Source organism: Bufo gargarizans, chromosome 2 (assembly GCF_014858855.1).
Source record: "Bufo gargarizans isolate SCDJY-AF-19 chromosome 2, ASM1485885v1, whole genome shotgun sequence".
Classification (NCBI taxonomy): Eukaryota; Metazoa; Chordata; class Amphibia; order Anura; family Bufonidae; genus Bufo; species Bufo gargarizans.
In genome coordinates, this window is record NC_058081.1 from 483,688,458 (window position 1) to 483,706,979 (window position 18,522).

Genomic DNA, 18,522 nt, shown 5'->3' on the forward strand with positions numbered 1-18,522 from the left:
CAGGCGACACTAGATATCAAAAAGGTTGCCTCTGCCCAGGGGGGGCTATACCCTCTCCACAGCCACTAGGCTAATCCGTTTTAGTCTACGGATTTAGTCCTACGGACGGCAGACATGACCTACTGGTTTTTTTTTGCAGGTCTTGCTGCTTTTCATTTTTATTTTATTTTTTTCCTTTCTTCTGCAGGATGGGGCTCAATCGTGGATTACCACTTTAGTTGCACCTCCTGCGGGCGCGTACTTGAAGTACCTACGCTGGTCACCCAGTCACCTATTACTGCATCTGCAGTGGCATGCCTGCAATCCCACCTAATTGTTGAGTTTGCCGAAGGGGTGACCCTGCGGCGCCTGAAGACGCCAGACGGTAAGTATTCTCTCCTGTATCCCTGCTCCAAGGGATGGGATTCATTTTATTTGTGGGGCCTGGTTAGGTCCCTCCTTTCCCCCTTTTCTTCCCTCCCTTGGGTATCCTTCACCTCCCTGGCCACCCATGCCTCTCCCAGTCTTTCCCTCTACTTTAGTCTCCGGCCTGCCCTCGGGCCCCTGGTGCTCCTTTTGCCCCGGTTTTACCCTCCTGGAGCGTCATTTGTCATTTCTCCTCAGGAGCTCCCCTCACCCCCACCTTGCATGTTTCTGCAGCTGCTGAAGCACCTCTTCGGGTACACAGCACCTGGGGTCCGGTAGGACAGTCTCTGCCTGGCTGTTTTTCTTTTTTCAGGCTCCCTATCAGCCCCCATATCCTCCTCCAGAGAGGACTCTCATTCCTGGTCACCATGTATTTTACATGAACCTGTTGCGATAAAAAGTTGCCATGTGGTCAGCCTTCCCTGTTTGTGCGCAGTACCTTGCTCCCAGGCCCTTCATGTCTCCCTGACCACCCCTTCTGTGTCAGTCCCTCCTGAATGGGCCTCTTGTCTGACTCTCTCTCTCTCTCTCTCTCTCTCTCTCTCAATCCATGGTGGAGGCGCTGGACAGCTCGCCTGCCCAAAGTGCGGCCGCCTCTGCCCCTACCAGCGGACGGGGCACGCTCACATTCAGACACCAGGTCCCGCAGGTCCCGCAAACGACCTCGGGTTGTCACAACTAAGTCCCGCTCATCCTCGGGTCACCCCCAGGACAGGTCTGAGACTGGTGACGTATTCTTCCCTGACGCATCTTACGCCTCCTCGGGGGACACCTCTGCACAGATTCTAGATGCTATAGCCTTTACACCTGTCTGGTTTTTAGTCTGCATTACACAGCCGTTTTTCTCGCCATTACACATGTCTGGTTCTAGTATGCATTATACAGTCACTCTACTGCTTTATCAAGCGCAGTACCTATGCCATTTCCAGACGCTGTAGCTGTGTCTTCACTCTCATTATCATGTGCACCATGCAGCCAGATTACTCCCATTCTCAGGCGGAGTATTTGTAGTATCAACAAGTGCTGTGCCCTATTGGTACAATCTGTGGCACATACGGCTCCTGCATTACTGTGTGTATTTTCCTGGCTCTAATGTGTGCTAGGCAATCATGGGGCCCCTGATCATGCTGAGTGATGGTACCATCCCCAGACGCTGTATTAATCACCCTTTTCTGGTTCTAGTATGCATCTGGCTCCTCATTATCGTCGTGCGTGGCGGTGTACTTGTACTATCTCAAGGCGCTGTATCCGACAGGCCATTGTGGTTGGAGTATGTACCTGGCAACCATATGTTCTCTCCCCTTTTTGGGCGGAGTAGAGTTGCAATTCTTAGATCCAGTATATGGCTGGCCTCTTCAGATGTGACAACTGGTGCAGTACCTCCAAGTCTTCTCATTGCCCCTGTACTGGGCATGATTTTTACTTTATTGCTCGTCTCGCACCAGACAACCACACTCCCCTCGCGTGCGCAGGTTGTTGGCTGTCATGCTAGATTTTCAACCCTATAAATTTACTGTATTCCGCACATTTGCATTACCCCATTTCATGATGGAGTACTTGCGTTGTTTTTACTGCTTTTCTGCTTTGTTTTCACACAGTTACATGGTCCAGTCCTGACAGAGTTCCTGGATCTCCACTGAATGCTCTATCCTGCAGGGATACGAAGCATTGTGAGCACCAGCCGCTACTGCAGTTTTCGGGTCATCGCTGGATGTCCTCGCTGATATGGCTGTGACAGGACTAGTGAGCGCCACACACCTACTTGGTGGGTGGGATTTTTCGCTGCTCACTCTGGTATCGCATATGGTCCCGTAGTTCTTCCATGGTCCGGGTGTTCTTGTACACCCTTAGATTCGTGGATTAGTGGTGCTACATGATAGTAGAGCCGTCCACTTGGGCCTTGCTGTTTTCTGCACCTGTCAGTTTCTTCCCCCTTCCTTGGGGGTTTCATTGTGCTCTGCTGGTAGCTGGTTTCTACATGTCCGTGTAGTCTCCCCAGGCAAATTCTGCATCCTCTTTTGATATATGGATATCTGGCCTTTCTTTTACAAAATCCAGGCTGCTATACTTTCCCATTCCAGGGCAGTGTTATACAGTATGCTAGCCACTACACTTGGGATGGTTGTTTAACCATGGCTGATGTGTTTTTTTTTTTTTCCTATGGTGGATACATTTCATTTTCCCCTTGATAATCTGGCTATTTTTGTCCTCATGTGGTCCAGTTCTGTGGACCGTACTTGATCCTCTGTCTGGGTAATCTTGCTTGTAGTCCCTGCCACAATGATTCCTTGACCGTCTAGCTGGCCTGTTCCCTCTGGGGAATCTACTCGTGGCTTCTTTGACCGTACATGCTCTGTATGATTGCTGCTTCTTTGGGCCCAGTTTGGTTCTTTTCCCTCCTGGGTCCTCATAGGCTCTTCCCGTCTCCCCAGGTCAAGTACCTGGTATCTGGGAGTTTAATGCTACGGTTTGCAATTTGGATCGTATTGGTCACTTTCAGGATGGAGGTTTACCTCATTTTCAGAACTGTTCCTCCTTAGGCTGTTTGGAGTCCTCTTCCTTCTACTCCAATATTTCTCAGGTGTGTCTCCACTTGTATTACCAGGGCCTGCTACTGTTTCCCTTTTCCCTAAGACTTCATGTGGCCAGGGATATCTCTGGTCTTACATTTCATAGCGATATTTTGTTAGTTTTTCGGAGGCTCGATCCTAGGCTTTTTTTTTTTTTTCTGGGAAACAGATCTTTACGTTCCCTTCTCCTGGCCATTACCTAGGATCCCCTCCCCCCCCAGGGGTTGGCTGCTTTCTCTAGCAGGATGGGGTTGCCACCTTCTCATAGGGTGTTTCTCTTTGCCCACATGCCTTGCTGTGGAAGGAGGCTCGCTCTTTTCCCATGGTTCCTCTCTACCCTGGCCTTTACAGGAGGTTGGCCACAGACAGGCCATGTGTTTGGTCTGCGACAAGTTAGTTTTTTTCCTTTCTCTGTCCTCTTTCTGGTCGGGTTCCTTTGCTTCCAGACCTTTTATAGAAGTGCCTTCATTTTGCTGAGGGGCGGTCCACAGGGTCTTTTAGCTTGTTTCCAGGAAGTTTTTCTCCTTGGTTAAGGAATGCTCCGTCCTTTTTCCAGGCATTTTTCCTCCTGCCAGGTACCCTCATAGTCAAATTTTCTTGTTGGGTCTGTCTTCTTATGGATTCTCCTCCTGGAGCATCCTTCCATATGCAGAGCGCTAGGTTGTTACCAACAGACGTTGCTGTTCTACTGTCCTGTTTCTTCAGGAGGAGCCCTGGTTCTTCCAGATCCTTCCTCGGGCTCTTTAGCGCGCACTTGTTCAACTCTTGGTTCTTGCTCAGGACATCTGCCTTGCTCCCTATCCCACCTCAGGAGGAACCGAGTGTTTCCCCTTGTTCCTTCTTGGGCTCTTTTCCCAGGCACTTGTCCTTGGAATCTTGACGGTCTCCTATATTGTTTCCTTTGGAACCATTTCATGCTATGGCCTCTCCTGGTCCGGTTGGGTCACAGGGTTCTCCAGCACCTGTGCGTCCAACTTTTTGCATGAGATTTCCTTCCTACCCTCGGGGACTGCTGTGGGATGTCCCATGGTGCTGTGTCCCCCAATTACATTAACGAGAAAGTAGGATTTTTGTACTTACCGCAAAATCCCTTTCTCGTTCAATTCATTGGGGGACACAGATCCCACCCCTTGTTTTCACTTCTTTTCCCGTCACCGGGCTGCTGTTCTCGTGTCCTTTCTTGGTCCAGGGCATGTTGATTCTTCGCTTTTGTTTCTCTCTCCTACTGCTGTTGGTACAAACTGATTAGCCTAGTGACTGTGGAGAGGGTATAGCCCACCTGGGCGGAGCCTACCTTTTTGATATCTAGTGTTGCCTCCTAGTGGTAGCTGGGCATATACTCATGGTGCTGTGTCCCCCAATGAATTAAACGAGAAATGCATTTTACGGTAAGTACAAAAATCCAACTTTTCCGGTATTGAGATCCTCTGCTGGATCTCAATACCGGAAAACAACAACAACGTAAGTGTGAAAGTAAAGGTGTTCAACTTTCTTATATACTTTTTGTCCAGTTCTGTAAGATAAACGCCCTTTTCTAGGCGAAGGATCTCTCTCATTCTGTTCAAAAATTCAGCCCTAGTTGGGGGCTGGGGTCTAAGCCAGTGTTTATCTATTAATTTCCTGGCCTGAAAGAGCAAGCCAATATTCCCAGTACACATGTTCTCGGACCGGGCGAAACCGCAACCTGATAGGCGTCTTTTGATATCTGCTAGCACACCTGACCAGAAGTTTCCAAGCCCTGCACACTCCCAGAACATGTACAGCAAGGATGCAGGACTCTCTCCACATCTAGGGCATTAAGCATCATGCCTAACACCAATCTTGAACAGAAATGCCAGAGTTCTATATACCCGGTGGACAAGAAACAGCTGGGATATAAGCTGGCCCTTACATAATGATGATTGAGGCGTCAAGGCTAAAACTCTTCCATTGGTCTTCTGATATTGGGCCAACCTCTCCTTCCCACTTTTGCTTGACCACTATAGTTCCTATATATCAGTGATGGCGAACCTATGGCACGGGTGCCAGAAGCGGCACTCAGAGCCCTCTCTGTGGGCACCCGCACCCTGGAGAAAGTGTATGGTGTACCAATATGCCTTTGACTTTTCCTGCCATTCATCAGTGCAGGACATGCTATGAACAGCACAGGCCGCACATTGAATGGAGGTAGGTTATTATAGCTAAATGATAAAGTACATGGAAGATATATGAAATTGGTGTTTTAGGTTAAATTGCCGTGTTGGCACTTTGCGATAAATAAGTGGGTTTTGGGTTGCAGTTTGGGCACTTGGTCTCTAAGAGGTTCACCATCACTGCTATATATGGATGATGTTAAGCCACTGGAGTCACTTGTGAGAATCTGCTGAAACAGTGGGACTGTGGTGCATGTAAGCGATATAGATTTTGTCTGAGCCTGGAACGCGTGCTGTATCTGTAAGAATTGATAAAAGGCCATATGAGGCAGGGCAAAGTCTTCCCTGAGCTGTTCAAATCCATCTCTCTGCAGCTGATTCAGAAATGTCACACCTTTCCGTTCCCAGGGCGAAAACCCTTCTAAGCAAAATATCTCAGTAATATATCCAACCGAATCCTGGCTCGTTTCCTACGCCAAATCAAGCTTCTAAACATTCAATTTATCCTGAAGAAAATTAGTTGGGGAATTGTGCAAGACATACACAAGCTTTTGCATGAGACTCATTTTAACCCCTTAAGGGACCCTGCCATATTTCACCTTAAGGACCAGGCCATTTTTTTTTACAAATCTAACATGTCACTTTATGTAGTGATAACGCTTTTACTTATCCAGGCCATTCTGAAATTGTTTTCTCATCTGTACTTCATGACCATGGTAAAATTGAATAAAAAAATATACTTTTATTTATAAAACAAATACCAAATTTACCAAAAATTTTGAAATATTTCCAAATTTCAATTTCTCTACTTTTATAATAAATAGTAATACCTCAAAAAATAGTTATTACTTTACATTCTTCATATGTCTCCTACATGTTTAGATATTTTGTGAATGCCATTTCATTTTTTGGGGACGTTAGAAGGCTTAGAAGTTTAGAAGCAAATTATGAAATTTTTCTGAAAATTTCCAAAACCCACTTTTTAAGGACCGGTCTGAAGTCACTTTGTGAGGCTTATATAATAGAAACCACCCAAAAATGACCCCATTTTAGAAACTACACCCCTCAAGGTATTCAAAATTGATTTTACAAACTTTGTTAACCCTTTGGTTGTTCTACAAGAATTATTTGAAAATGAAGATGAAATTTCCGAATTTCACTCTTTTTTGGCAGATTTTACATTTAAAAAAAAAAATTCCACTGACAAAGCAAGGGTTAACAGCCAAACAAAACTCAATATTTATTGCCCTGATTCTCTAGTTTACAGAAACACCCCATATGTGATCGTAAACTGCTGTACGGGCTCACAGCATTGTGCAGAAGGAAAGGAATGCAATATGAATTTTGGAAAGCAGAGTTCACTGGGATATTTTTAAGCTACCATGTCACATTTCAGAACCCCCTGATGCACCCCTAGAGCAGAAACTCTCCCAAAAAGTGACCCCATTTTAGAAACTACATCCCTCAAGGTATACAAAACAGATTTTACAAACTTTAACTATTCAGTGTTCCACAAGAATTAATGGAAAATGGAGATGAAATTTCAGAATTTCACTTTTTTAGCAGATTTTCTATGTTAATCCATTTTTCCAGTTACAAAGTAAGGGTTGACAGCCAAAAAAACTATATTTATTGCCCTGATTCTGTAGTTTACAGAAACACCCCATATGTGTTTGTAAACTGCTGTACGGGCACACAGCATTGCTCAGAAGGAAAGGAATGCTAAATGGTTTTTGGAAGGCAGATTTTGCTGGACTGTTTTTTTGACACCATGTCCCATTTGAAGCACCCCTAGAGTAGAAACTCCAAAAAAGTGACCTCATTTTGGAAACTACGGGATAAGGTGGCAGTTTTGTTCGTACTATTTTTGGGTACATATGATTTTTAGTTGCTCTATATTACACTGTTTGTGAAGCAAGGTAAAAAAAAGCTGTTTTTGCACAGTTTTTATTTACAACATTCATCTGACAGGTTAGATCAATATCAAATATGACAAAAAAAATTGGGTTGTTTCAGTTTTACATAAAGCATTTTATTTATATATAGATAGATGGAGATATATAGATAGATATATTACAGTACAGACCAAAAGTTTGGACACACCTTCTCATTCAAAGAGTTTTCTTTATTTTCATGACTATGAAAATTGTAGATTCACACTGAAGGCATCAAAACTATGAATTAGCACATGTGGAATTATATACATAACAAAAAAGTGTGAAACAACTGAAAATGTCATATTCTAGGTTCTTCAAAGTAGCCACCTTTTGCTTTGATTATTGCTTTGCACACTCTTGGCATTCTCTTGATGAGCTTCAAGAGGTAGTCATCTGAAATGGTTTTTAAAAAGTATATGATTCCACATGTGTTAATTCATAGTTTTGATGCTTCCATTACTCATGAAAATAAAGAAAACTATGAATGAGAAGGTGTGTCCAAACTTTTGGTCTGTACTATGTGTGTGTATGTGTGTGTATATATATGTGTATGTGTGTATGTATATGTATGTATATATATATATATATATATATATATATATATATATATATATATATATATATATAATTTTTTTTTTTTGGGGATCTGATCCCCTTTACATTGCATGACAATACTTCTGTATTGTCATGCATTGGCTGTAAGTGTATTACACACTTCAGCCTGCATGCCTGTGAGACCCAGGGGGCTGGATCTCACAGACTCTCCTGGAAGACAGCCACGATGTCTAAGGAAGGCATTGGGCTGCCATCAGGTCCCCGTCACAGCAGAGCACATGTCTGAAGCCTGCACAGACCGCGGCCGTGCAGGGGTTAATGCACCAGCATCAGTGATTTCACCGATGCCGGCGCATGCAGCAGGGGTCCAGCTATCAGTGACTGGATGTGAAACGCCATCTTCGGGACCTACAAATTCCCTATTCGATGTTATACCTGGCCAAGCTCCGCGTGGTGGCGCATGGAGAAACCTGCATATTTGACACACCAATGGACACAGCGCAATGGTTGGAGGCCAACAAACGCTCTCTTAAATCCTCAGCGAACATTGGATGAACGCACCTTCAAGTTCCAGGAACTGTAATGGATCCTATGAGGGTCAAGGATAGTGTCCGATGAGTACAATATACTACCTCTGTGTCCTCTCCTTTGCCATTGTTCTAATACAATTTTCTATCATCATTATATAAATGTACTAATGATTGCTCTTTAGTAGGAAGATATATGCCTTAGAATATTAAAGGGGTTTTGTTCTTTCTATCCTCTGAATAGATCAGCTTCTGATCGGCGGGAGTCCGACCCCCGCCGATCACTTGTTTGAGAAGGCAGCGCCGCAGCCTTCTCGCTGTTTACCGCAGGCCCAGTGACGTCACGACTAGTGTCACTGGCCTGGGCGGGGCTAAGCTCTGTTTACTTGAATGGAGCTTAGCCGCGCCCAGGCCAGTAATAACTAGTCGTGACGTCACTTGGCCTGTGGTAAACAGTGAGAAGGCTGGAGTGCCGCTGCCTTCTCAAACAGCTGATCGGCAGGGGTCCCAGGTGTCGTACCCCCGCCGGTCAGATTCTGATCTATCCAGAGGATAGATAATCAGTTTAAACAAATTGCAGAACCCCTTTAATATTCTAAGGCATATATATCTTCCTACTAAATAGCAATCATTAGTACATTTCTATAAGGCCTCATGCACACGACCGTTGTTTGGGTCCGCATCTGAGCCGCCGTTTTGGCGGCTCGGATGCGGCCCCGTTCACTTCAATGGGGCCGCAAAAGATGCAGACAGCACTCCGTGTGCTGTCCACATCCGTGGCTCCGTTCCGTGGCCCCGCTAAAAAAATATAACATGTCCTATTCTTGTCCGCGCTTTGCGGACAAGAATAGGCATTTATATTGCCGGCGCCCGTTCCGTTCCACAAATTGCAGAAGGCAACGGGCGCGGGCGGCTTCCACGGTTTGCGGACCGCAAAAAAACGGCACGGCCGTGTACATGAGGCCTAATGTACAAATTCCTATCAGAATAGAAATTTGTAATAGAACAATGGCAAAGGAGAGGACACAGAGGTAGTATATTATACTCATCGGACATGATCCTTGAGCCTCATAGGATCCATTACAGTTCCTGGAACTTGTAGAAGGTGCGTTCATCCAATGTCCGCTGAGGACTTAAGAGAGCGTTTGTTGGCCTCCAACCATTGCGCCGCATCCATCGGTGTGTCAAATATGCAGGTTTCTCCATGCGCCACCACGCGGAGCTTGGCCAAGTATAACATAGAATAGGGAACTTGTAGGTCCCGAAGATGGCGTTTCACATCCTGAACTTCGGCAGAAAAATCTGGAAAGATGGACATTTTATTTCAGTTGATCAAAAGCTCAGGATAATTTCTGGCTTTTTTGAGAATGATGTCTCTAAAGTGAAGCACTTTCATTAAGACTGGACGAGGGGGGGCCCCCGGTGGTGGAGCACGGAAAGGCACCCTGTGTGCTCTTTCAATGACAAACAAGCGTGATAGAGTCCTTGACAAATTTAAGGGTTAGCCAATCTTCAAAAAATGACACTGGGTCAGTCCCTTCTGCTTTTTCGGGAACCCCAATCAATCTGAGGTTGTTTCTCCTTGACCAATTTTCTAAGTCATCCGTTTAAGACATCAGTAGTGTGACATTATGTATAATTCTGCCGAGATCCCTTTTCACAGGGGGCAATTGATCCTCAATAGTGCTCACTCTATCTTCAACCTCTGATCCTCTCAGTGACCTGCCTGAGGTCTTGCCTGATGAGGGAGACATTTTCTTGCAAGCTGCCCATGTGTGTAGTAAGAACAGCCAGTGAATTGTTGCAGTGCTGCACAGCTGCCAAAATATCTTTAATTGTGGATTCTACTCCATCAGTAGGAAAGTGGTTAATCTTCATAGGATTATTCTCTGTAGCACAGGGAAGAGCCTGTTGATCTATGGCCTTTTCCCTCCCTGATTGTAGCGCTGTCATCTTGGGGACCTGAGGCGCACAGTCAGCGCTTTTAGAGTAGTTTATGGATGTTTCCCCCAAACAGTTGGTAGGGGGGCCTGATACATTTGGAGGGGGCACTGAGGATGAGCGGGCGAATTTTCCCAGACGGGCCACAACCTCTGCGGCTCTCACCTCCGACGCGGCGCCATCTTGCCTCAGCGGTGCAGGAGTCCCGGCGTCTCTCTTCCTTCTTTCTTTACCGTGCGCTTCTTGTCGGCGCAGGTGAGGTCCGCACACCCAGGGGAGTATTCCGAGGGCCAGCTAGGCTGTCGGCTAGCAATATAGCAGGAGGATGATTGTAGGAGGCAGGCCGGGAGCCTCTCAGTATCGTGTCCTCTTACATGCCTGATCAGGTCACGCCCCATGAGAACAAAAGTTCTTTTATTCCATACGTAGATGAGCAGTTGCGTGCACTGGGGGCGGGCCTGAGCCACTCTGTGCACCCTTGCGCTCCCTTCTTCCTCTGCTAGCCCCTCTGTCGTCTTCAGTGACGGGGCCAGGAGAGATGACTTTGCAGGAACCTTAGAAAAAAGGAAAAGTTTGTAGCCGCAAAACGAAAAATTGGTAAATACGGAACCTTTCTAGTGGTGGTGCCAGCAGTGTTGGGAGCCAGTCTGAAGCTCCCCCTTCAAAACATCGTTCATATCAAAAAACGGCAGCACTCATTTGTCTTCAATTATGCAGGATTTATTCACCTAACACAATGCAACGTTTCAACCGATATGGTCTTTCTCAAGCTTGAGAGAGACCATGTCGGTCGAAACGTCGCATTGTGTTAGGTGAATAAATCCTGCATAATTGAAGACCAGTGAGTGCTGCGTTTTTTTTATATGAACGATATGCAGGAACCTTGCTCTGTCGGTAAAGGAGAGGGGGGGGGGGGGGGCTGGCAGAGCAAGCAGGAGGAGCAGTGGTGCACATAGTGGCATGGGGCCTACCTCAGTGCCCTCAACTGCTCATTTGCATATTGATTAAAAGTTTTTCTTCAGAATGAGGGCTCATGCACATGACCGTATGTATTTTGCAGTCTGCAAAAAATGGATCCGCAAAAAATATGGATGACGTCTTTGTGCATTCTGTATTTTGCAGAGCGGAACAGTTGGCCCCTAATAGAACAGTACTATCTAATATAGGAGAAGTTTATTTTATTTTTTTGTGAAACGGAATGCACTTAGAGCAACTTTCTGTTTTTTTGCGGACCCATTGAAATGAATGGTTTCGCATACGGTCCACAAAAAAAATTAAATTAACGGACACTGAAAGAAAATATGTTTTGTATGCATGAGCCCTGAAGCAGTGCATTGCTAAGAGCGTCATTGCATTCAGCTGAACTAGCCCTACAAGGCATTGATGACATTCCCTTTAAGGGGTAACTAACTTTTTATTTGACTTTGAAACTTTTAATTTTATACTATTATAAATGGTCCATAATTGTTATAATATACGTTATTCCTTTATTTTTCTTTGTTTTAATGACAAAATAGGCACCCAAAGTTCAGGGTGTCAATAGCGCTTTGGAATCTGTACACCGCTGATATGTATGCAGTGTACTGATTCCACAGTTCTGCAGGTGTAGGGGCCGCAGTGAGCGCTGTCCTTACAGGAGCACAGTAGTGAAGAATAGACTGCTTTTAGTCTGAAAAAAAAACAAAAAACTTCTGGTTCTTCCCTTTTACGGAGAATCCTTTTCATGAAGGCAACCCCTTTCCATAAGCCAGAATGGCTTTAGTAGACTTTGAATATTCAGTCTCCAATGCTACACTCCTGTGGTGGCAGCATGAAGGGGTGATAGCCAGCTGTAGGTGTCCACCGGGCCAACTTCAACATGAAGAATTTGTCTGCTGGCCAATTATTTTAGGTCTATGGCTGAACACTTGTCCAGCCAACAACGATCGCTCACAGAAAGTGTTCTCAAAAAGAAAATGTATGGAACCACTAGCAGCAAATTGTCTTCCCAGGAACAAAAGAATTGGGCACCGAGATCACACTGCCCATCAGGGTAGAGCGTGGAGGACTCCAAACACATTTCATGGTCAGCTGGTCCCTCTGAAATTGCCGGTTTCAATGTTTTACTATGATAAAGAAACTTTTGTACTAAATAAAAAAATTTTTTTTAAAGTTGGTGGTTTCAGGAACAAACGTTGAATGTGTATGGCCAGCTGTATGCTATATGTGTACTCAGATGCTGAACATATATCTATCCATGTTAACATGCAATTGCTTTCTAATATGTGTAACATGTACCACTTATCATCCCTCAGGCTTTGCAGAGAGCCAGTCAGATTATTGCTGAAATCCGGGAGACACATCTCTGGTGACCAGGAGTTCAAAACGTCCCAAACGAGATGGAAGAAAAGTCACACAACTTGTACAGGAGCTCGTCAGTCAGCATATACTTGATCGAATTCCTGCTATCCGTATACAGTACATATGGGGGGTACGGATGTCCAGGAGGGAACCTGATGTATTTAGGAAAAAGCTATACTATTCACACAATTAATATTGCGTCACAAGTATCACCCCCACCATACAGATTTCTGTTGTGATTCGAGCTGACCACCTGTTGTGACAATGGAGCAAAGCATGCTGGGAAGCCCCTTATCGTTCCCCTTCACTCACATGACTGTTCCATCGGTTTAGTTTTAGGTGATGTATGTTTTCTACAGAACCCGTACAGTTCTCTGGAATTGTGTAAACATTTGCATTTTATTGTTTGATACTGCACTGAAGTATTTACACATTGTCCATCATACAATAAAGTTATCCAGAACATGTGGAGAAATCTCCATTCATCAATATGGAGTTGATCGTGCGTATGTAGATGAAAATGCATTTATGGGTTCCCCATTTTGTCATGTGACTAGTTTTTAATTGGCTAAACTCTACTGGCTCCCTCTACAAAATGGCTGTATTCAGGCTAAGGTGTCACCTGTGCACCCATCATTAGGTCATAACAGAGGCACTTTCATCTAGTGGGAGCTAAGAGCATTTACTGTCCAGATCCTATAACTAGAATTTAAAAGCTTGTGCACTGTGCCTGTCATCCATCTGAAGAGGATATGTGGGAGGAGCATTGTAAAAAGAGCAGCTGGCTGACACATATCCTTTTCAGATGGATGCCAGGCACAGTATACTGCCCCTGCCTACTTTGGTCCTGGGATGTATAATGGTGGATCTTAGCAGTTTAAACTAAGATGTCCAGTAAGGGGGTTTAGGCACCTGTAATCTTTAAAGGGAAGCTGTCACCGGGATTTTGTGTATAGAGCTGAGGACATGGGTTGCTAGATCACCGCTAGCACATCCGCAATACCCAGTCCCCATAGCTCTGTGTGCTTTTATTGTGTAAAAAAAAAACACGATTTGATACATATGCAAATTTAACCTGAGATGAGTCCTGTCCTTTACTCATCTCAGGGACAGGACTCATCTCAGGTTAATTTGCATATGTTTCAAATCAGTTTTTTTTTACACAATAAACGCACACAGAGCTATGGGGACTGGGTATTGCGGATGTGCTAGCGGCCATCTAGCAACCCATGTCCTCAGCTCTATACACAAAATCCCGGTGACAGGTTCCCTTTAACTTCATAGAGATTGTGAGTTAATGCGTATACTGGTACTCCAAGCCATTATAAGATGTAAGCCTGAGTTGGTAACCCCTTTAAATTGTACAGTATATGGAATATGAAAAATGTTACATCTCAAGTCTCAGAGGTTGTTTTGGGCAGTTTAAAAGCCTTTGCCTCTAGAGATGTCAGCCATTTATATTAGGAAAAAGTCTTATCCGAGCCTAGAGGCAGCTGCATGTTTAGTGGTTTTAAGTTTGCGTCATGGACAGTGAACCCATGGGGGTGAAAACTGTTCCCTTCATAAAACAAAAAAAGCTTTAAGATGAACATTCTGTGTTGTACGTGTCTTTATTTTCTGCCACCAGAGAACTTGGTAAGGGTTGTGTGATACGTTAAAGGGACCTGCACCAAATCAGGAGGTTACGCCATTCTCTTGTGATAGGTCTGCTTGTACACCTAGTCTGTGTGATGTAGGGGAACAAGCGCTGCCTGCAGCCAGTCTGTTCGTCCTCAGCTACCAGAGACGCGCTGTATGTTCTGATATGTCTGTGCTTATCATTGTAAATAAACTGGTCCTGCAGAAAGTTCTTGTCTTGTTCACTCACCAGTCCTTGTGTCCTCCATTGATGGTCCTAAAATAAGCAATAAAGAGGACCTGTAACCAATGCTGACATGTCTCACTCTGGAGCATCTATTCTTATGACTCTATTATGTGCCATGCCTTTATAATTCCTGCTAGAAGTTATTACAGAATTACTGGGTATTAGGGGGGGAGGGGGGGTCCCTGCACAGTCTAACACTATACAATCAGTATTGCCAGTGTCAGACGGTGCAGGGACATGCCCCCCAACTGGACCTTCATTGCAGGCTGCAATTCATTCATAATTTTTTGCGGGAATTATAAAAGAAATGGCACAGCATGGTCATAAGAGTAGATGCTGCAGAATTCTTATTATAAGAGGGTGTAATTAGTAGCTAAAGCAAACATGTCAGGAGAGGTGACACGTCCTCTTTAAACCCATCACCCTGTGATGGTGGGGCAACTGTTTTCCAGGAAAGAGTTATTTGTAACCAGCATTTTCTGTTGTCCCAATTTTAAAAAGAATCAACTTTGCACTTTTTTATTTTATTTTTTAAATCTAAGAAACCCTTTCCACCTGTTTTTAACCCTCTTATGTCACAGCACTCAATGCAACTGTCTTTATTGGACCTAGCAATTACACGATTGCTAGGCGATGGCCCCAGCATGGCTGAGCTGCAGAGTCTTGGTTGACCAAGATCAGCTCTGCCAATGATGTATCTCTACACATTGTATTAAAGGGGTTTCTTAAGATTGAGACCTCCGTCGATCAGCTGTTTGAGGATGCCTCCTTGCAACTTACCAAACACAGCTCTGAGGATGGCAATACACTTGAACTCAGGAGGGCACATGTAGTTACCAGCTGAATACACAAGTTACCTGATGCTCCTAGCATTACTTAAAGCTGGACGCATCAAAATGTTGTTCCCGGCTGCCATCCGTGAGTGGGACCTGAGCTGTCATGTATATCATTCTTCAGAAATCAAGATGGCTCCTATATCCTCTTGGTTCAAACAAAGAACAGCATGAGGGTCTCAGCCCATCCTGGAATACTCTCCTTCTGGAGGGGTCATTTGTGATAAACATAGTACCACTACTGACCAATGAGGACATTACACAATGTACTCCTCCCCCTTCCTCACTATGTATAGGAATGTGCTGTGTAAAAAAAAAAAAAAAGCTGAGGACTGAATTGACCCTGTTGGCGTCAAGTCTCTTCTTCTGTGCACATAAAATCCTAGTATTAAACTACTAATTTGGAGCAGCAGAAGCAAACATTTTAGCTCTGATTAAGAGCATCTTTAACAGTTGGCGCCTGAAACGTGGGGCTCGAGAGAATGTAACAGCAGTAGCTGAAGGTTTGGGTTCCCGAAGCACGGTGGATGACACTTGAGGATGGGGACTGCAGCCCCAGAAACAAGGTAAGAAACTGGTTACCTTGCCTGCCTTATTTTGTACCTCAGCGTGCTATGGTAATCTTTCTGCTGGTCGCTTGTTACACTGTGAAGTAGCAGCCCTCGGCTGATTGTTGAAATCTCGAGGTTTTTTAGAACCTTAGCCTGAAAAGAATAAGATTTGCTCTGCTGTGGATTCTCCTTTTAGTTTTTTTGTGTCGGGAGCCTTTCCCGGGTAACAGGCAAGAAGACTACTGGCAAGGGGAAGCGCAGGAGGGACTACAATAAATTTCTGTGGCAGATGTTTTAGTCCTAGGGGGCTACAATACATTTCTGCCTATAATTGGGACTGGGAATCCCCAGAGGAGCTGGCAGATGTATTAGTCTGAGCTAGCGGAGCCAGGGAAAAATTCTGCTGGTGGAGGTGAACTCTGCTTGCTGTTGAGAGGGGGAGATGCTGGTTGTCTTTGTCTTGTCTGTGATTGTAAGTGTGTGTAAACTCATGAGACAGTGTTGTGGAAAGTTGTAGAACTGAGCAGATTCTAGTGAAAATCTGTAAGACTCTTTGAAGTTAGAGCGAGCAGACTGTGGACATTAGAGCTCCTGTGATATTGAGGGGGGGTTCTGATGAGTTAGAAAACAGAGCAGTAAAGGAGGGTCAGTTAATGAATAAGTATTGTACCTAGTATGTGCCAACAGATGTGTGGCTAGCACTAAGAATATGAAGGTGTTAGAAAGATATCTCTGTTGAAGTAGTTCTGCTTTCCAGAGTGTGAGAAGAGATGTTTGTCAGGAAAGATAAAGTATTGTCTGGTATCATTGAAAGAGTTTGAAGAAAGTTGAACAATACCCCCATCTGTGGCTGGGATGCTAAGGGATAAAGACATTGTATAGTCCCATCCCCCTCATAGTCTGTGTTAACTCTGCAGTCTCAGGAAAGCTGAATGAATCCTGGAAAGGGGGCTGAAGCCTGTGGTGGGCTGAGTCCCATCCTTACAAAGAGATATAGTCTGCTAGGCAAACGTTACTGAGATAACAGATGTTCGCAATGCCAAAGTGACTGAAGAAGGAGGGTGGGGTATGAAACAATGAGAATATAGAATGTGTTTAGCTAATGATGTAATGCCTTTTACAAGACACAGAAAAGTGAAGATTTAATCATTTTCTTTCTTCCTTCCCAAGCAGCTACCGTAATGTGGGAATCCAGTTTCAAAGGAAAATGATTGTATATGTGTAACACCAATTAAGACCACGTGGCATATAAGATGATTTGGGTTTAACAAAAATTGTGTGATTATAACTTGTATGCTGTCTTGTTATACGATTTTGATTGATCACAGATTGAAGACCAGGAGGCGTTGGAAGAAACATCAGAACAAAAACTGATTCTCAGCGATTCTGGATGTGGTGTCTGTTTGCAGGAAAGCTGTTTGTGCTGCAAGTTTTAGGATGAAACAAAGAAAACTGTGTGGCTGGGATGGAAGCCATAAATTATTTAGTGGACTGTGAATGGGTGTGGCTTTGAGTTGCAGTTGAGTCGAATTATGTGTGAAGACTGATGGATGCGTAGCAGAGTTGTGTGTGTGCGCGCACTATAAGGGCATGGTTATGAGTGGTTTGTGGAAATGACTAAATAATACTGCAGCAAGAAATGCACAAATGAAAATGTGAATGCGTATGGAGTGCGATATTTGTTTTTATAATATGCGCATTGGTGGGGTTTATTGTTCTTGGAAGATTTTAGTTTTTTATTGGTGCCAACATTTTTGATTGAGTACTAAATTTTTTTAATTTAAATTCAATGTAACGTTTCCTATGGGCCTTTTATGTGTTCATGTCTGTGTTGTTACATCTGTTCGTTTTCAATTGTTGTAGTTACGTGTTAAATGTTCTGTTCACACCAGAGATCTGTTCTCATGAACAGTTGAGACAATACTGATTAAAAGAGGGAGCATCACATCGTCCGACCGGAAGGGGTGGACTTAGATGACTAAGAAGGGAGAGAGAAGGACAGGGTAGACGTCGGAGACACAAAGACCATCCCCTAGTTGCAAGACACCCCCATGAAAGATGAGAAGTCCTGTGTTCCAGTCTATTAAATTCCACATTAAGAAAAGCTAGGTACTTCAGTAAACCACACTGCTAAAGGGGAATAAATGCAGAGTTCCATCAAACAGCATTAGGTATCTTAAGGGTAATGAATAACACTGGTATTGAGATTGTAATTGGTTGCAAGGTTTACCTTAAAGTGATATCTGTGCCTCGCGATAGTTTATTGTGTTGCAGGATGAAGGCAAAATCCAGTGGTGCAAACAGGTAGTGTTCTTCTGGCATTGCCTCAGTCATGACGCCAAAACCTCACTGAAGAGAGGGAAAAAAAAAAAAGCAGTTTTTCAGATCCTGACACCCCCCCCCCCCCCCCCCCCCAATGAGGTTTCTGCAATCTTCCAAACACCTTTGCTGTTAGGCATCTCCGCATGTAATGTTCACTTCTCCGCCTGGACACTGTTACTATCTTTAGGTGTGATGTGCCTAACCCCACTTCCCTCCTCCTTTTTACGCAAGAGGGGATTGGCAATGAAGGGGATGTTTCTTCTGCTGATGACTTCTACACTGGAAAATGCTATGACTGCATAGAATTTATTAAACGAGAGACAGCCTCTTACAATAACAAACTATTTTGGGCAACCTTGATCTCAATATGTTCAAAATATTCACAGACGCTAATGGAACTCCTATAACAAATGCTGAAGCTGTGCAAACATTCATGGAAGCCTGCCAATCCCCATATCCGAGTCATGTCTCAAGGGTTGAACATTGACTTATAGGATAGCTGCCTTACATCTGGTAGCATCAGAAGAGCTTATTAAGAACTCACA

The 18,522-nt window shown here is 44.3% G+C and overlaps 1 protein-coding gene and 1 long non-coding RNA gene across 3 annotated transcripts in view; one reads left to right on the forward strand and one right to left on the reverse strand.

The window, feature by feature from the left end:
• DNM1L (dynamin 1 like) overlaps positions 1 to 12,872 on the forward strand; it is an 84,302-nt gene extending 71,430 nt beyond the window's left edge. For both annotated transcript variants that reach the window (XM_044281156.1, XM_044281157.1), the window contains one exon: positions 12,362 to 12,872. In XM_044281156.1, coding sequence (XP_044137091.1) covers positions 12,362 to 12,418 — 57 coding nt within the window. In that variant the 3' untranslated portion in view covers positions 12,419 to 12,872. The remainder of the gene's footprint in view (positions 1 to 12,361) is intronic.
• A 733-nt stretch (positions 12,873 to 13,605) lies between these two features.
• Positions 13,606 to 18,139, reverse strand: LOC122928378. The gene is made up of 3 exons (XR_006387878.1): positions 18,099 to 18,139; positions 17,886 to 18,004; positions 13,606 to 14,301 (listed from the first exon to the last, which is right to left on the reverse strand). It is a non-coding gene; the product is annotated as an uncharacterized LOC122928378 (long non-coding RNA).
• Positions 18,140 to 18,522: the final 383 nt, after the last annotated feature.